At 42.8% G+C, this 20,072-nt stretch overlaps 1 protein-coding gene across 1 annotated transcript in view; it reads left to right on the plus strand.

Annotated features, from left to right (window-relative positions):
- The window catches only part of FNDC3B (fibronectin type III domain containing 3B), a 185,220-nt gene that overhangs the window by 104,475 nt on the left and 60,673 nt on the right, over nt 1–20,072 (plus strand). Inside the window, exon 7 of the mRNA XM_030954819.1 lies at nt 14,093–14,151. Within this exon, the coding sequence (XP_030810679.1) occupies nt 14,093–14,151 (59 nt within the window). The remainder of the gene's footprint in view (nt 1–14,092; nt 14,152–20,072) is intronic.

A 20,072-nucleotide genomic window follows, 5' to 3' on the forward strand; every position in this document is an offset into this window, starting at 1 on the left:
TTTGTGGGTTGGTTTTTTTTTTGTAAAGGAGCCTTGCCATGTAAAAAGAGCTGTAAGCGGAAATCCTGTCCCATTCATGCTGTCCTTTATGAATTTCAGTCTGAGTCACTTCCTTCTCATGCACTCAGTGGCTCCCTTCTTGGCCATGCAGTGATCTGGTAGTTCAAGAAGTTCTGTGTGTGGCTGCAAGTACTGTGGGAACATAAGCAGTTCTGAGCATTCTGACAATGCTTTTGCCTATTTCCTTATAAAGCATCTTTTTTTTTTTCCTCTCTTCAAATGAGATCAATTTTTTTTTTAATCCTTTTTGAAGTTTGAAGAGCTTAAGACAGGCAAAAGTAAACCACTTGAAGTGGGTAAAAGCGGGAAGTGGGCATGGATTGTTGTGTGCATCCTGTGCAGGAGCTGGGTGGGAGCTGGGTGCCAGCACAAACAGACCAGCCTGGGCAGGGAGCAGCCTCCAGCTGGCTTCACATCAGCCCTTCTAGCCCAGAGTGTGATGAAGATGATGCTGAGGAGGAGCCTGCAAGGTTGAACACATCCAGACCTGGCAGGCACCAGGGAGGGTCGAGTCCTGCCCAGTCCTTGGTGCCCTCTCACTGATCTGTTGTCTGTGAGCTCATCTCACTCAGTTTTGAAAAGCACGTTTGCTTTCCCAGTGAGAACACTGAGTTTGGTGTGCACTTCACTGCTCTGTGGCATTGATGTGCTTTACATGGGGAGAAGGGAGGAAAAAGCATGAGAATCAATTGCTAGTTCAAAGAGCTGGTGCAGACTATTGACAGACTTCCACTGTGTACAAGCCTCAGAGGTGTTGCTTTCCTCTTGTGGAGGTTTTGTTAATCTGATTTTGTGCACTGAAGCAGTCTACAGCTACTCTGAAAGGTGAAAACCATGGCTTCAAATTCCTGCTGCTCTGAGTTTCTCAGGAGATGTGGGTAGCTCTGTGTGCTCATTTCTTTGAGGGCAATGCATTGGGAATACACAGAAAATGGGCTTGGCAAGAGCACTTCCTGGCAATGGTGGTTTTAATTTGGAAACATTTTAAAGTACTTAATTTGGCAAAGCAGAAGTTGTGAGGTGAAGAAGTACCCTCAGGTATCCCTGAATGGGGAGGGATGTGCTCTGCAGGAGTGGGTGAGGGATGAAAAACCAGAGCTGTGGCGTTCTTGGTACAGCCCCATCCTGTTGTCTCTCAATCTCCCATGTAACATTTAAGTATACTTAGGAAAAAATGTGGTTTTTTCTATTTTTTTAACTGTATCAAGTTGTTGTTTTAATCCAGAGCCTGTGAATTAAAGGTAAATTGTAGGAGCTGTGATTCAGTGCAGACAGGAACAAGGCGAAGTTCCTCTTCTTACTCATTCTAGATCCTGTCAATTCTTTTCTATTTTGGTCCTGAATCCATTTTGCTTATTGAGTCATACATTTATCTGTGCTTGTATATCCTCTAGATTTAAAAGCTTAGAAGAGTATTTCATCACTTTTGGTCCATGTAAGCCAAGAGGCAGAGAAACACTGGCAATACATGTAAATTTTATGTTCTTTTAGCTGGGAACTGATGATATGGTACATGCTTACAGACATTTGTTATTTCAATGTAGAAATGTTCTGCAGACAAAATTGGTCATAAATGTTTTTTCTGCTACTCTACAAAATACCCCTATGTTAAATGCAGCTTCTCTGGTGTCCCTAAATGTACCTGCTTCTATAAAATAAGGAGTTTCAATAAGATTGTCTCCTGAAAACAATCTGTCAAAACTGACACCGTGATTTTATTAATAGCACTGAAAAAATCACACAGAAGAGTAAAATACATCTGTCAGGTTGAGTGAATTTTAGTATTATGCCAAATACTGCAACATGAAGCATAATATTTAGTGGAACCAGAGATGTGTGGAATCTTGAGAGGATAGATCAGCATCAAACATGAACTCTAAATGGTGTTACTGTTCCTACTGCATTTTTTTTAAGTTTTAGCCATTAATACTACTTGTCTGAATTCTTCAGACTTATATCTCATTAGAAATAGATTTTGTGTGCTGTTTTCCTGTAAATTCTAATGCATGAGAGAAAATAGGATCCATTAATTAGGACATGGTCTGAACTTGAGAAACCAGTGTTCATTTGTGACACCCAGAATTTCCAGTGTGATATTCTCATGCCTTGACCTTATCTCCCACATCATGACTGAGCTTGTGCTTGTGTTTGTTTCCATTTGGAAATATGCCTGTTTCTTCAACAGTCTTTATCTTTGGTATTTTCTCTAAAATAATTGGCTGTGAACTGCTTGTTCAGGCAGTAAACAAAGTGATTATGAGTGTCAGATACACCGTTGTGTACCAGCTTGAGCTCTATTAGCTGGGCCACACAGATTCTCACCAAATAATATTTTTGCCTAATAGTCACATGAAATAACCACTTAAGTGAACTTTATATAGACTGATGGCTGTATTAGAAACACACTGCAGGGTTCAGGTAGAGTACATTCCCAAGTTCTGTGTGCCTGCAAGAATTTATCCAGATCAGGCTTAATTTGTGACTTTTCTTCAGCAGAAAGAATGGCTAAAATGTTTATCCAGCATGGCTGAAATACACTCTGTTGAGAGATAGAAACAAATCTGTTTCCTCTTCTGTCTTGAAGCTTAACTTAAATCATGGGGGCTTTGATGGAGAAGGGTAAAAGCTAAATATCACAGATGGTGCTGGAAAGCAAGTCCATGCCCAGTGCCCTCCCTGCCTCTGCCACAGCTTTGCCCAGTTCCAAACCCAGCAGGGTTCTGCTTTGAGCTGCCTGGGGGTTCTTCTTTCTCAGGCATCTTGACCAGCTCTTTCCCAGAAGTTGTCTGTGTGCAGATAATTTCCAGGAATTTGCCAGCCTGTGAAATCTTGTCTGCATGTGACCTGTCACAAACAGGGAGGTATTCTCCTGTTGTTTGCACGCTGCAGGAACAATCCCAAAGTTTATGGGAAGCCTGAATGCAATGGCAGTCCTCCCTTCTTTCACAGCACAGAGCTCTGCAAGCTGGGAAGGGCTGGCACAGGGAGAGAGGAGATACACTCTATTTTTATGCACTTATCTTGAAAGACTAAAGAACCAGCTTCATTACTTTGGCACCAGAAGTTGTAGATAAGGGATTCTCTTCATCAGCTGAGTGGGAGCATCTCCTAATTTAATTGCACAATATTCTCCCATCTTCAATGTCAGCTGTTTTTAAAGGCGAGTGGAAATGCCTCAAACTTGGTTTTGTTCAGACTTTTTGCACCTGAAAATGCAAAGAGAACACCAGGGCAGTGTGGATACAAATGATCCAGCATGGTTATGAGAACTGGTGGTCAGGGCATCCATGCCTCTGGGGCATCCGTGGCTCTGAGCTATCCATGGGGCACAATGGGTCACCACAGTTCTGGTGATATTTTTCAGTCTCATCACAGCAGCTGTGACAAAAAAAATCTCATTAGAAGCTCCCCAATCTTCCTAAGTGTGCCAGCCACAGGAGACACAGCTTAAAGTCCACTGAGGAACAACATGTAGGGCATATCTAGTAAAGAGTGAGGGAATCTGGCTCCAGGGCTCATGTTTGACCTTATTAGGGCTCATAAACCCTTTCGGCAGTGGCTGCTGGTGTTTTACCTCAAAGCTGTTTTTCCCAATCCTGATCAGTTTCTGTAGGCTCTCATATTTTTATTCCCATCTGCTTTATCCCTCCCTTGCCTCGTTTTGCCAGCAGGATCTCCTTGGCAGGGCGAGCTGGCTAAACTGCCTGCTCCATCATTTATCAGGAAGTCAGTGCTGAATGATGTAAGGCACAACCTCTTCCCCCAGAGGATCTTCATATTATCTCAGGAATTTGCAGCTTCTGCTGCAACTGACAGTCAAATCCAGAAGAGTGAAATCTGAACCTTTTTCCTAGGAGTTTACATAATTTATGGATACCCACCCAACAGAAAAAAAAAATTTGCACAAAGTACATTTTCATCCTGCTTAAATGCTCACTGATTAAATGCCTGTGACAGGGAGAAGAGTTACACCAAGATCTGAGAGCTTCAGAGCAAGATAAGCAGTGTATCCTGACCAGTTAGGAGGAGATAACATGGACCACCGACAAAGGAAGGGAACTGTGTTTCCCTTATTTGGCAATATCTGGGACATGGAGCCAAAAGGGAGAGGGTATTTATAGGGAAGAGGTAGAACATTTCCTCCCTCCAGACTATAAAAAACAAAATGTGTTTAAGTCTAATGATTTAATGAACAACACTTATTTGTATAGCCAGATGTTCTGAACAATGTCCGTCTGTGTTTCCAGCTGGATTTGCAAAGGTGGTGAAATGAGATTTCATGTCCCCCTGAAGTTAATGGGATTTGTTTACTGAACTCTCTTAGGCTGTGCTTCAAACCCCATCAGTTACTCCTCCTTTCCTGAGGAAGGGTGGAATTTAATTTCTGAAGTTTTTGAGATCTTCAGTATATTTGCTTTTAAGGGGAGGAGGAATCTTATGCAGGGTGATGCTTTCAGTGTTGCAGTTAACAGAAAGGTTAAACTGTTCTAAAATGAAGCAGCCATTTCAATTTTCTCCAAGGTTTATTATAAAAGATGTTGTCCTGAAGCTTGAGTTTGGTTTTTGTGTTGGTTTTTTTTTTCTTGTTTTTCTTTTCCGCTCTAAGGAGCTGTGCTTAGAAGCAGCTGCTTTGATTTACTGCAGTTCATGTGACTTGTCCCTGAATTTCATCTCAGCAATGAAATCCAGAATGAGCTGAAATTCCTGTAGCTTTGTTGAATCCTCCCCAGCAAGCGGTAATCAGGTGGATATTTCTGTGAAATATTTTAAATATTTGGAAGGTTTCTTAGTGGTGAAACTGATTATGCCAATATCCAAGATCACATTTTGGCCTTGTCCCATACAGGACTGCTAATTGCCCATGCGCTTCTTTCAGCTCACTAGTAGGAAGTTGGTACAGACATTATAGATCAGGTTTTTTGAACATTCTTGAACTCATTCTTCCCATCTCAGGCGTGAGAGGGCACAGATAAGATTACATCAGCCTTTTTGACTTCTGCATTTTATAAATTTAGCCCCCAGTCTTTATTAAACATTCTGTTTAATATCTTTCTAGCTCATATAGTCATAGTTCATCCTTCAGACATGACTGCAAAACAATTTAGGCTGGGATTGCTTGAGTCAGTTGACTGTCATCTGTCATGGGGAAGATAATTTATTTCTGCTCTGCTGTCAATCTGGAGGTGTTTGGGTTGATTTAAAGAAGGGAGGGGAAGCTCTTTGCCTTCCCCCATCTCTGAGCTGTGGTACCTGGGCTGAGTGGAAAGAGAAAGATGTTATTTGGTTTCTGGGATTACTGTGAGCTCCTCCACCACTCATTGCAATTTCATTGTATCATACTTCTCATCTGGAAAAATAGGTCAGTAATTTACATTGGTGACAGAAGAGCTTAGATTGGGGTTCATTTAAAGAATGTAGTAACTGCAGCCCCTCACTAGGTTGCCACTGAAAAATCCCAGTGCAGGCTTCATGAAAAATATTTGCCTTTCTAGCACCATGATTTGGAATAGTTGTATTTAAAAAAAAAACCAACAAAAAAAACCCAACTTTTATTCCTGTGGAATCTAACATCTTTTAAAGTTGTGCAAGTAGTGTAAGTAGTGCATGGAAATAAAATTTCTGCTTCAATGTAAATGCTTAGACAAAAACCAAGAACAGTAAAAGATTACACACTTTCTACTTTTATCCAGTTTTAGGGCAAGTTTTCCCTGCTTACTTTCTCACAGAGGATGAATAGTTTGCTTTGCTCTGACTGTTCCTGAGACTGAAATAGTGGTTATTGCTCAAACCCAGCATCCCACAGCACTTTGCATTGCCCACCATGAAATCTAAAGAAGGCATTTCTTCTTTGATTCCAGCAAGGTTGAGGAGCTGTGACTGAGGGCAAAATTTGGCCTGCAGTTATTTTCTTAAATTTTTTTTAGTTTGTGATGGGTTCTGCTGTACCTCTGCACTGGGGAAGTGCTCTGCTGCCTTCCTATTGTTGCAGCAAACTCAGTGCCTTTATGAGGTTCACTGCCAAGGGAAGTTGTTAATTTTGGCTGAGGAGCTCTGTTTAATCCCCAGCAAGTTTGGAACTCCTATGGAGTCTGTTTTGGCTGTGCTGTGTGATTGTTTTTCTGTGCAAATATGCAGTTCTGCAGGTTATTTTGCTAGTTTTGTGTTTGATCAGGAAAATGCTCTTATTGTGTAAAAGGCAGATTAGCAAAAGGTTTTATGGCCAGAATTGCCTATGGTCATATTTTTGAACATCAAGAAGAAGTAAGTTTTGTTTTGTGTTCAATACTGGTGCCATTGTCCCCTTACACTGGAGATGGTATTGCAGAGGAAAATATTTCCTCACTGGCATGGGGCAGGATTTTAAAAGGCACTTTAAAATGGCACAGTGGAGACTTGTCCCTCTGTGTTCTTTAGGGACTGTGCTTTCCACCTCAGTTCTTGCAGGGCTCACCTCTGCCCCAGCAGGACGTGCTGTGGCTGTCCCAGCAGGGACACTCAGGAGTGACAAAGCCACACCTGTGGTGGGATGCAGAGGAGCTCTCAGTGACCCAGCTGGGAAGAGAAGACCAATCCTTGGTGCTGTCAGACTTGTGCTTTTTGTCAGTGCAAGGAGGAGTGGTGAGCCTCCGTTGCTGTGTGTTCATGGTGCTCAGGCTCCTGCTTTGCCTGGCTCTGACAGTCAGGTGCCAGGACTGAAGGGAACCTTTTCTTTTGAGGGGAAATCTCTCTGTAAATACCAGGTGGTGTCATTTCATGGCTGGTGTCAGACATCCTTTTGAGCCAGTTTCATATTTTAAGACGCATGGGTATCTCAGCCATGCTGCTGACCAACCCCTGCTCCTGCTTTGAGCTGGGGAAGCCTGTGGAGTTTTTCTGGCCATGTCACCTGGGGCAGCCTGGGGTGCTGCTGACAGCAAGGTGCAGCTTTGCAGAAGTCACATCCCTTCCTGAGTAACCACTGGGTTCCTCAGCCTGGAGAACAACCCTTGAGTATGGAAAGTCACAGGGAACGAGGAGAAATGAGAGGGACAAAGCATAAAGCAGCACAGAAATAAATGGAAGGAATTAAGCCTAAGGAAATTCCATGCATCCCAACTATTGTACAGAATTCTGAGGAGTGTGGAGAACATCATTGTTCCTGGGAAAAGATTGTAGTGGCCAAGTTTGTAGTGAGAACAAAACATCAGCCTTCTACCTGGAAAGTGGGAGTCAGGAGCTCCAGGGAAGTTTTAGGAGGGACTTTCAGTCTCTTTGTCGAATACTTGACCAAAAGATGGAGGGGTGGGCACTGCTTGGTTTATCTGCAAAGCTTTTATTGTCTTCCCAGCCCCACATAGCATGCCAGCTGCTTTAACAGCATAGCAGAAGGGAAGCTGCTGAAAATAAAAAGAAAAAATATTTTGACAGAGAAAAGAAGCTAAAGCAGGTCAATGATGAAAAGAGAGCACTCCAAGAGGAGGTCCTGTGTGTAAGTGGTTTGTTGTTCAGCAGATTCAGCTTGGGCTTCCTCTGTTTCTGTGGGTTATGTCATTGTTTGGTTTGGTGTTCCTTCAAGCCCAGCCAGCTGCAGCCATCCCCAGTGCCCTGCCTCTGTTATCTGCTTTGGGAGATGTACAAAGCGCTCGCTCACCATGGCACATGGATGTGGAGGAGATGGGGGGCTGCTGTATTTTACTAAGAAAGCCTTTTCTGCCTTCTAATGGACCAACTGCCTGTTCACAGTAGGAATTCACTCAGATCTCCAGCCAGTAAAGTAGGAGTTGTTTTTGCTGTCTTCCAGCAGTAGCAGTGAAGAAGCAGAGAAAAACAAACCCAACGTGTCACTTACCCTCCATTTGTCCCTTGCATCCAGCCTTTTATTTCCCTTGCTGGTTGCTACTGATCTTATTTTCCTTCCTCCATCCCAAAGAAAAACAGAGATCCAAACAATAACAGGGGGCAGGGAGGATCAGATGCCCTTACATTTATTTTTAAAACACTTTTTAGCCCAGGTGACTTCACTGTGTACATCTGAATGCTCCCACATCTGATCCTGATCCATGTGATAGGAAGTGCCTTTGGTTAGAGAAGGATGAGCTGTGAATTTGCACTCCAGGTATTTTGGAATATCCTGTCCCTTGGACAATAGGATACTGAAGCAGTCCAGGTGAAACCAGCAGGTCAATAGATATGGGCTGTGGCCAGGACGTCTCTCAAGGAATTAAATTCCTACCTAAATCACAGAGGCAAAGCACTTCAGTCATCCTTTGCTTTATTGAATCAGTGAATCAGGATGACTAGAGATTTGATTTTTCTGATTTTAGATCTGAAATTGTGGCTTGCTGTTGTTGTGGGGGTTTTTTGCCCTTTTTGGTGTTTTTTTTTTTTTTTTTTTTTTTTGTGTTTTGTTGGTTTGTTGTTGTTGTTTGTTTGCTTGTTTTTCTTCCTTTCTTTTTTTTTTCTATCTATATATAGTTTGGTCTTTAAGGATAAAGAATGAAGGATAAGCCCCTAGACATTAATAAATGTATGTTAGCAGGAGAAATCAGATAGCAACAGTGGGAAATCACTTAGAAATGGAAAAATTGTGATACACTCATGCATGGCAATTTTTGAAGAATTAGAACACGTTTTAACAATTGTATCTAAAGTTGGATAACATCAATCTCTCTACCTTTGTCTGGGGAGCCATAGTTGTGTTTTATCATTGATGTTTTTTATTAGCTTTCATGTAATGAACAGAAATTTGAAATATTTAACATTTAGAAATCTCATCCAGGCTTAATTAATAATTTTCCTTGGTGTATTACAGGTTCACATGGTGTGATTGACTGCTTTGAATGGAAATATTTTTTTTCACAAGTTTTTTATTCTGAAGGGCTCCCTGTTCTGTCCAGCTGGAAAGGGCTTTTTAAAGCCCTGTGTGTTCAGTGTGACACTGGATTTGCCCTTCCCAGTGTCACATCTGTAGCCTGGCAGTTTATCCGTGACCCTGCCCTGTCCTGGGCTGCCTCCCTGACAGACTGGAGAGCTGCACCAAACTGCATTAGGCAGGAATTTGTCCTAGCTCTAATTTTATTCAATATTTTCATTAAGGGCTTGAAGGATGGAATAAGGATTGAGGCTTATTAAATTATAGTCCATATCAGGCTCTGATGGGGTTGAGAGTGCTTGATGGGTCAGGGAATGATGGCCAGACAGGAGGAGAGCTCTGTAATGGCCTTCAAAGAAAAAGTTTGATCAAGGCAAGAGCCATCTACTGCACTGCAGCTAGTTGTTCTCAGACAACTAGCTAGTTTTTTAATTAGGTGTTTTAATTTTTAATTATTTTTTTTAATTCTGGGAGGAATAGGAGTTACAAACCCCAAGAATCAAGTTATTCTGTAGACAAAGAGAAGAGTACAAGCAAGCTCTTCTAAGCAAGCTCTGTAAATGAGTCCTTAGTTCTGGTGCTGCCAGGATCTCAGCTGGGCAGGGATGTGCCACATCCTCAGAAGGATGGAAACTAATTTAAAAAACAGAAGACAGCAGCAGGCGGGGTCCTTTACAGACAAGTATGGAGAAATGAGCTTGTTTTTGTTAAAGGAAGAAATTCCTGCAAGTATATGAAAGGTGGCAGCAAAGGAAGGGGTGATGAACTCTCCTGAGGCAGATGTGCAGGAAAGAAGGAATAAGTTTCAGATGCAGCAGGGAGAGCTGAGATGATCTTCCCTGAGATGAAGAGTTAGATGCTGTGGTAGTTCTCCTAGCTGAGAAGTTTGGAGATGACCGTGATCATGGGGCAGGAGGTCATTTATTTAATTTCTTTAATTCTCATCTCAGAGAAGCGGTTTGGGTGTAGATGATCGTGTCTCAGTGTAGGAGGATGGACTCTGTGGCTGTGTCACATCCCCTCTGGTCCTGTGACTCAGCTGCTGCGTGACATCCGCAGCGTTAGGTTTGTTCTTGTGCAAGGAGCTTATTAACTTACATTTCTGCAATTCCCTGGAAGTCTGGATGTGTTCTTCTTGGTGCCTTAAGCTTTGACACGGGCAGGCAGCTCACAAAGGAGCTGGGCTGTGTTTGAAGAGCTCATTTTCTCGGGGGCTGTAGGTTGTGCTGTACGTGACTGATGAAAGATCTTTCCCAGCGCTAAAGCCGGTCACAGCCCCGATAAATCTGGAACAAATTCTGAGAAAGCATGTCATGTTATGACTGGCATATCTGTGAGCATGGAGCTCTGCTTGAGAATTAGACTCAGAGTTTGCAAAGTGCTGGTGCTGATGTCATTCCCTTGGAATGGAAAGGCTGTTGAAACAGTAAATACTTTCTGTGGCCAGAAGCTAAGTCTTGAGCTGGACCTTTTCCTCTCTTCGAAGGAAAGAATGCAGAACAAACCTAAAATGTGTATTTGCAATGGGAAAATCTTAATTAGTTTAGAGCTTTTAGCTATTTCAAACCATTTACATACACAGCTGCTGTTCATGCAAACATGTAAACTATTGATGGAAACTTCAAACTTACCTTGAACTGACATTTTTTTCCCCTGTTTTTTAAAGCTGGGTTTGGTGTTTGAAAGTATGGTTGGAAAGCTCTGAAAATTATATTTGTGCTGTACGTGCAGAAAGGAACATAGACACAGGCTAACAGAAGCATAGAATAAAAGGCTTTAGTTCAGCAAGGCTTGACACTGAAACCCTGTTAGCACCAAACAGCTGCTGAGAAAGTGTTTAGCTTTTAGGGGCATTTAATCCTGGTTGTATCCATAGAATTTTGTTTATTATTCAAAATTCTGAAAAAAAAGAGAGGAACTTGATGTGGTCCAGGTCGTTCAGCTGGCTTTTCTGCAATAAAAGATTAATCTGGAACACTGGATCCAAAGAACCCACAGCCTGGGAATTAGAACCTAATGCTGGGAGTGCTATAATGTCTCTCAGACAGTGAGATTAGCAGGGCAACTCAGATTTTTGTACTGTCCCTCAGAGGACCCCATGGAGCATTCACGAGGAATTCATCCCCACCCCCAGCTTCCTCCTAGGAGGAAGAGTTTTGCCATGGCAGATGTGGGGAGCAGATGTTGAGAGGAAAAGTTAAAATGGGACAATGACCTGAAGTGTTGGTTGGGCTCCTCCTTGACGTGGCTGAGCTCCTGTTCCCGGTGAAAAAGGAGGAAAGCAGCTCCTGCTGCCTGCCCTGCCAGCCCCAGCCTTTGGGGGTGATACACAGATTTTCTGTCTGCCTGTCAGATACTCACTGCTCAATCAGCTGAGGAAGAGGAAGGGACAAAGACTGAAATGCAAATCCACTGTCTGTTATTCAGGGACAATCAGTCCCAGGCAGGTGAGTCATGCTCAGCCACCCACCACCTTTCCTGAGCAGCTCTAGGTAATTTTTTTGAACCTGACTTGCCTGTTTTAGATCAAGATTCGCCCATTTCTTGCTGCTGTTCTTGCCCACTTTTCCACCACTGCATCTGGGATGTCCAGCAGATGCTCCTTGTCCCTGAATGCTCCATTGAGCTAATTTAGAATATAGTCCTTGGTGGCTGCTGAGTGACAACAGAGAGCCAGGAGGAAAGGCTTTCCAGCAACTCTGTGTTATCAGATAGAGCATATCAGATGGTTTCTTTCCTTCTCTGTTGTCTTCCATTTCTGCTCTTTGCTGGCTTGGAAGGAAGATGTTGAGCTTGGTACTCAGAGATTGGCAGGTCAGAGCAACTTCCTTACTGAGGGAGGGATTTGGGACAGGTCTCTCTTCTCCTTAGCTTAGTCTAGCTCAGGAGACTGTGAATAATCATGTTTGTTACAGAAAGGAACTCAGCCATCCAGAGAAGCCGGAGATTTTTTTAAATGGCTCTTGAAATGGGAAGCTAAGTGTCTGAAATACTGTAAATACTGTAATTCTTGATAACCACTCCTGAGGTCCCCTTTCAACCTGTGCTGTTCTCTGATGCTATTATAGACATCACTTGTGGATGTTTATTGCTTTCTGCCTGTAGTATTTGCTTTATTTTCACAGGGCATTATTTGTTACATGTATCCCATTCCCTCTCCCCAAAGTCTTTGAAGAAGAATTGTCTTCTTCCCCCTCCAGCTTATCTGTATAAACACTTGGTGACATAAATGTCCATATTGCCCTCATAAATGTCCATATTGCCCCCATAAATGTCCACATATCTGTAATAACCCAAGGCCTCTGTGTCTGGTACCCAGAGCCTTCTTTGTGTGAACAAGACACATAACTGGGACACTGATGTAAAAAATTCCCTGAGTGGGACACTTCATTGAAAAGTTTGATTGAAGTAATTAAATTTTTATTTATTTGCTGGGCATACCCATCTCCTTTAAGTCTTGGAGTCAGTTCCTGTGCCTGGAGCAGATTGAACCCTCAGCCCTGACCTGCAGAGGGTGGGAGTTACTGTACAAAGCAATCACCTCTCATGGAAGAGGGAAATGAGATTTCTTTGGGCTTCAGGCTTTGTTTTCCTCTCCTGCTCAGTGTGACAGAGCATCCCTGCTAGAAAGCAGAGAGAGGGAAGAAAATGCGGTCCACATGTTTGGGATTTGGGGTTGAGAGTGATTCACGCTCAGCTTCTGGGGGTTGTAATTAGGGGTGACATAATAACCAGAAACTTTTGATAAAATAGTAGCAGCTTTTTTGTTACAGTCAGAGCTGCAGAAGCTGCTTCTGATTAGCATCCCTTCGAGATAAGCCTGCAGGATCTCCACACTGTGCAGATCTGCCTCCAGGCTTTTGTGGCACAGTTCAACTTCTTTACTGATGCTAAAAGGAACCCTGCATTCTGAAACACCCCAAATTTTGACATTTTCACTTGGATCAGCATCTCAGCCTTTTCCTCAGCCATTTTAGTCCATCTGTGAAATTTTGAAATCAATATTATCATATTCTGGCTCAATCCTGCCAGTTTATGCTCTTTATAATACACTCTGAGGGTTATCTGCTATGGAAAAACAACAACCTTGCTATCCTCAACTTCTCCTGAAATATTACTGCTCCTTTCTTTTCCAAGTGGCTGAGGCTAAAAGGAATCCAGGAATGTGTGCAGCAGGAGATCTGTCATTCCCAGTCCACACCAAGGTGCATTCTTGCAGGGAGAGATGGGCATTTACACTGGAATTCTGCCATCAGCATTCAGCCAATTCTATTTTTTGGCAGTCGAGCACATGGAATTCGTAAAAAGAAGATCTACTTTTTTAAAGCAGGTCACAGACAAAAATAAAGACACATTCTTGGGCTGGGAGAAGTAGGTCAGGTTTTGGGGGAATCATTAGTGAAAGCTGTTGATCTGATCCCACCTGTTTATTAATGTTTTTTGCTTCCTGTGCCAAGGACGTCTGGCTCATTTTGCTTTAGGTGAGATATGTTGTTCTGCTTTGGTGAGCAAACTTTTTGCATTAACATTTTAAAGAAGAAAAAAAAAAGAACCCAGGAAAATATGTTCCTGGTTTTCCATTAGAGAATACTGTAGTGGAAAGTGAGGCCTCTGTGTGCTGTGGTCCAAAAGGAATAAAGCTGCTTTGTGTCACCTCATTACTCTGAGCTGATGTTTCACCTCAAGATTGTTTTGAGGGGGGAGGATGAGGGAAAGGCTGATTCCACTGCTCAGAGGATGGCCTCTTCTGCACAATTATCCCTCTAATTCAGGGGGAGCTTTTCTGTGGGTGCCTCTGTGCAGCCCCTGCAGGAGGCTCAGGCAGGGAGGATGGATTGCTGCTGCTCAGGCTCTGGAATTTGCTGGCATCACTTCATTGCCTGCAGCTGCAAGGTGGCTGCAGAAGAACCTTGGGCATTACCCAGTTTAAGGGCAGGTGGCTGCAGGGTGGGTGCTGGGGCTCAGCACAGGCTCCTGTGGGGCTCCCCTGGGTTTTCCCTGCATGGGACAAGGACACTTGTCGTCTCCAGAGCCCTGGTGGCCAGGGGGACAGCCCAGTCTGCAGCTACTCATGTTGTAATATGTTTGTCTCCTTCCCCTGTTTTTATTTCTGTAACTGAAATTCTTGTTTCATTTTGGTAATTTATTTCTCTTCCTCTTTCCACATTCTCTCTTTTACAGAATTTGATTCAGAAACAAAAAGGGTTCAAGACATTCTATCTGGAATGGAAAAACCACAGGTATGTGATCCCAAACTGCCACACAAACGTAACAATACCAAATGTGAAAAGTAGATTGTGTCACAACACACTGCTGATTTCACAGGGGAGCACCTCTGATTTTTTCCCTTAGCAGATTGCTGCCACTAACTCATTTTACTGGGATATAAATCTGAAGGATCTTTTGTGCTCATGGGTGTCTGAGGGCTCTGCCCGCTCCAGGAATTGCACCAGTTGTCTGTTTCCAGAGGACAATTCCCAGTATTCATACTGTAATGGGGAGCTCAGTGCACTGGGGTGACTTGTATAGCTCTTACCCCCCCCCTCCCCTGGGTTTAATTTTGTCATGAGCAATTTATGTCTTTAATCATGATTAAATTAAGCTAATTCTATTATTCAGAGGCAAATTACTATAGTCTGTGTTTGTCTGAGGCATAAAAGCCTGTAAATTATGATGGAATTGAATCACCCTGTAAATAACCCTAATGCTGAGTGTGACTGCACTCAGGTGAGGTTATTAATAAATCTGCTTTAAGCCCTTTTCTAGTTTGGTGTGTCAGATGAAAGCCAGAGGAGCACTGTGGGTCTGAATGAATGTTCCAAGCCAGCACTGGGAGAAGCAGTCATGGGGCAGAGGAGGCAGAAATCCCAAAAAAATAAAACCACCCCAGCCCATCTCCTGTGCTCTCCAGAGCTCAGGCCTTTCCCTGTCCAGCTGGAGAGATAGGGCACAAATGAGCAAATAAATAAAAAATACTGGTGGAAAGCTCATGGGAAGACTTGGTTTGGCTGATGGAGGCTGATCCAGAGACATTCTGCAGTGGGAGCCTGGGCTGCAGGAGTGGCAGAGCTCAGGGAGAGCCAGGCTGAGCTTTTGGACTCTCCTCTGATGGATGCTTTTGTTCTGAATAAATACAAAAGGTGCTGGTGTTCAGTTGCTCCATCAGTAGGTGCTGGTGTCCTGGCACGGGCAGGAGCTGGTTCTAAGCCAGCCCTGCAGAGATGGCAAACTGAGCCTGAGCTCTCTCCACAAGGGGAAGTCACTTCACTGGGTTTGGAAACAAGTGACAGTACTGAGCTGAAGAGTTTCAGTGTGCTCAGAAGGGAAGAAAGTGCATTTAGCACAGAGTTGTTGTACAGGGGGAGTCAGTATTTTTGTGTCAAGGACCAACTGAGTGTTACTCATTTGGTCAATAGCCACAGCCAGGTGCTTTACAAAAATCCAGAGAGCTGACAAGAAAAATGTGTTGTTCCATATTTTTGTCCTTAGAGGTAGAAAGAGAAGCTATTAGAGCAATTTGCAGGATTCTGAGACCTGGACAATTAAATTTATGGTAACCAGAGCCCTTAAAGCAGGAGGAAAAAAAGACATGAAAAATAGACAAAAATAATTTTCCTTTAATCACACCAAAATTGGGATTAAAAAAAAATCCAAACCATGGCAAATGCTGGTTCAATAACAATGACATTTACTGAGGTGAAGTTGGAGATCATCTATTATTCTCTCTCTGTAACTTTGACATTTGTGAGTAATTAAACTCACAGGACTCTCACAAATCATGAATTGCTGTGAATGGTTCTGTGTGTGTATAGTCAATATTACATCTGATAGAAATCTATCATACTATGCATAAATAGTCATCTTGGTCATGTTGCTTGGCAAATCTTATTCAAGTGAAAAATAAAACAATGTAAATGAAAAGAACACAGTGGTGAGTCAGTGACAAGTGGGTGATGCTGTGTCTGCAGCACATGGGTTTGATTTGTCCAGGTGGGCAGCTCTCTCCATCCATGGGGGGACGAAGCCATCCACAGGGTTTAGCCTTGTGAGCAGCTCCTGCAGGAGAGCTATCACTGGGAGGTGTCTGGATCGTACAGGTACCTCTCTGAGCACACAATATACACAATTTTAAAATTATTACTTCATGAAAGGTCTTTTTTCAATAATAGGTATTGTCACCTGTTTGAGAAGTGTGCAGCCAAGCTGTAAATTTAATCAGAGCTTTGTCCCTCTAACAGCCAGAATTTTAAAAAGCACCTTTTGGTTTTAATCCCCCATGGTTTTGTGTCAGCTGAAATATGTTTTTAATTCACATTATCACAGACAAAGTAATCATTCTCCAAAACAAATTCCTCGGTGAGGGGAAGGAAACTTGACTCTGGGTTTGTGAAATGGCTGCATCTGACAGCCAAGGGGCTTGGGGGGACATCCCCCCCATGGGGAATCACCAGGGCTCTGTCAAACCCCAGCTCAAACATCAGCCTGCCTTTCCAAAGGCAGCCTGTCCTGCTGACTCGCTCTGCAGCGAAACTCATATTTAATCACTGGGGTTTTTGCCTAAAATTGCAGGATTAGAGCCATAATTTAAAAGCAGAATCTCAACCCAGTAATAAGTGTGAATTCATTTGACCCCCAAGCCTTTCAAGCCGTGCCCTGGAGGGAGTAAATGAATGTTGCTTGCAGTGTAGTTCTCACACACACAATGAGCCCCCAACCACACGATGCCTGGTGAATGCTAACCCGGAATCTGAAAGATAATGAAAGTTGTACAGAAACATTTTTCATTACCTGAAAGACGGGAAGGGCCGATACTCATCAGTCTTGTAACCTTATTGAAGTGGTGCAGGAGTTGGATTCTTTCCCAGGGGCTTTTATGGAATAATTATTTACACCACCGAGTTTTGATAGAGCAGAAAGGAGGCATTTACTGTGTAAACGGAGAAGTTTTCAGAAACTAATTAACTCTGCTTTTCACCAGACATACAGAACTCCTCGTGGGAGAAGCTTTTGTTAGGTCTCAGCTAAAAGGCCAAGCCAGCCCTCTTCAAAGCAGGCACAGTGGTTTTGGGGACAGATGAGACAGGCTGGGGGAACTCAGAGGCAGCACAAAGGGTTTACCTGCCCAGCCTGGGAAGAGATGCTCTGGCTGCATATGTTTTGTCAGATGGAATTAGTGCAATGTTAATGAACAACGAGCTGGTTTTAAATGATGGTGAGGTATTTCTGTCTGCAAGTTCAGAAGGGCCATTAAGCCCACCATTTTGGTGGTAGCTGGGCTGTTCCTCACAGCCTGGAGAGGGCTGTGCAGGTCTGCACCTTTGGAAGGGTGTTTGTGTAAGTTAGAAAAGTTGGAGGTAAAGATACTGAACTCTTTTACAAGTGCCTGCTTCTTATTCGCAACATATCATAACCCCATTTATTTAACTTAGCTTTTTTCACAGCCAACCTAGTGCTTCCTGCTCCAGGTAGGAGTTCCTTGGTAAACGAAGTGGTGGCTTTGGCCATGGAAGGAGATACTGGCAGGTGACTGTGATATGGTATCAGCCTGTTGGTCAGGGAGCAGCAGATAGCTTTATCTCCAGCCACACAAATAAATCCATTCCCAGCGGACGTGCACAGCCCAGGGAGGGAATAGATTTGCCTTTTCTGACTTATCTTGCAGACAGTGACCCCTCACTTGCTTTCCCGGACTTGCTGTGTGTGCTCAGTGCAGCTAAGACTGGTATTTAACCATTTCTGGTGTTTGTTTTTAAACCTGCAGCAGCAGTTGCTGTGTACCTACGAGCTCCAAGGCAGCCAGCAGCCACTCTGGGTGCTCCTTCCCTCTAAAATTAATGCTGCAGCAGCAGCTTAGCAACTGGGTTTGGACTTTTATCCTCTGCTGGCTTCAGAATAACAGTCTGACAGTTTGTAGCAGTTAGCCCACAAGATACTTTCTCTTATTTTAAGAAACCCAAGCCCCTAACTTTTTACAGATTGCTGAGGTTCATGGAGGGCCAGAGTTTGGCCGTATGTGGAATATATACGTGTGTCCTTGGGAGTAGTCATAGAGAAAAACATTTCAATAGAACATTGGCAGCATAGCATGCCTCCAGCTCCAAGTCTGTCTGAATTTATGAAAAACAATTATGCAAGCATATTTCCATAATAAAAGAAACTGCATGTTGATGGGCTGGGCTGGCATAGTCTGTTAAAGAATCCTAAAATTTATTTGGATCTTGTTAATCAGCTTTTTGATCAAAATATTATTTTAAATGCAGATTTTTAGCTCTTACGTATCTCTGCTCTAATTTCATTTACATATGTCTATGTATATACATATATGTGTACATGTCAAAAAGTTTAACTTACTTGTCTTACTTGAATCATTCAAGATTCTTATAAGGTATCTTATCCAGTATCAGGGTTGACTGCTCCAAGATTTTAAGATAAACATTGATTTCATAGCATCAGAAAAATATGATAAGAAAATGCCATGAAAGCAAGAAATGCCTTGAAAATTCATAAACAATTCGCACATCCATGTTTTTTGCAAGGAAAGCTTGATGCTGCTTAAACCTTCTTGCCTTATAACTTATTTTCCACATTAGCTTGAACAAAGGTTTTCTTATTTTGGCAAGACTTAAATGTGCTGCTATAAATTAAAATCTCTAACTTTTGAGATCATGGCGTTTATGATGAGACATTTCATGGTGTCACCTACTTGTCAGGCTGTTAAAAATGGATTTATGACTTGCTCAGAAAGAATCTGGTTGATATATGGGTATCAGACACAACAGTTGCAATGCTCATCAGCTGGAAGCAATGAGTTTCCACACGAGAAGGTAAATATCCTCCATTATATAAAGGTATCCAGAAGCTGGATTTGTAAACAAGCAGTCCCTGAAAGCTGATTGCTGATACTTCATTCCCAAGTAATTTGTGGGTAGGGGGTTTCACTTGCCTCAACAAAAGTTAGGAAATGTGTAACTGAGCACCTGCAGCATTCATGTTGCACCTTCTGAAATAACACCATCTTGCTCTTTGTGTTGCAAAAATCTGTCAAAATTATAGATGCAGTGAAATTTGTTGCATAGGAAAAATAAAGAATATAAACCCTCAGTCTTTGATTCCTCCATATGGAGGCTAACTGAAAAAATATTCTTTATACATTCACTACAATTAAGAAGGAAAAACACCATTATTTTCATGATGAAAAGTGGAGAGTTGGTGGCAGGGCATTTGAGTTTTTGGAGGCTTTGAGTCTTCCCTGGGATATTTCAGCAGGCTTGTGTGAAAATGTGCTGCCTTTCCCAGATAACCAGTGCAGCTATTGCTTTGTATTTATTTTGCTTTTGAGACAGTGGCAGGGGGGATTTTTTATTCTTCTTTCTTGGCCTGATAACAGAAGGCTGCTCTCTGGGAAGCTGCTGCTGGTGTGTGCAGCTGATGTGCCCGTGGCTCTCCTGGTGAGCAGGGTGATGCTGGTTCTGCCAGCTGTGTGAACCTGGCTCTCCAGGAGAATACAGTGGCACTGGTGGGGTGATAAAATTGGTTTGGTGCAGGAGTTTGAGGTACTTCTTCCATGTTTTATTAAAAGCAATTCCTTACCCCTCTGCCATGGGGCTGTTCCGTGCAGTAGTGACTGCAGATCACACACAGTCCTTCTATCAAGCACAAAGTGATTGATTTGCAGTGTAGTTTTTAATTGACAGGTTGGACTTCTGCTATGATTTTTCCCTTGTGCTTTTGAGCCAACATAAATTTTCAGGTTGAATTGGGTTTTTCTTCTTACTTGCTGTTGAGGTATTGTGGTTTCAAGTGGCAACAAGGAACAGGATGACTGAAAAAGCCATCAGAGTTTCATTGAAAAAGCTCCCCAACAAAAACTTTAGAAAAATAATTGTGCATAAAACAATCTGTAGGTTGAAGTCTTTGTTCCACTTAGTTTTAGACACCTTTTGGGAATGGCTACAGCAGCAGGTACCTCCAGAGGCTTCCTTTGCTGGATGCTCAGTGATGAGCCAGTTCCCTGCAGGGGAACCTCTCTCTGTATTCCTCATCTGTTACAGATCACTTTTTGCCATCAGTCTGTGTTTTTGTTTGTGTTGCTGATCATTTCTGATCCTTTACTTTTCAACTCTAGCTCGGAAATTTCCATTTTGCCAAGAAATTGATTGTG

The sequence above is a fragment of the Camarhynchus parvulus genome, chromosome 9, assembly GCF_901933205.1.
Source record: "Camarhynchus parvulus chromosome 9, STF_HiC, whole genome shotgun sequence".
Lineage (NCBI taxonomy): Eukaryota > Metazoa > Chordata > Aves > Passeriformes > Thraupidae > Camarhynchus > Camarhynchus parvulus.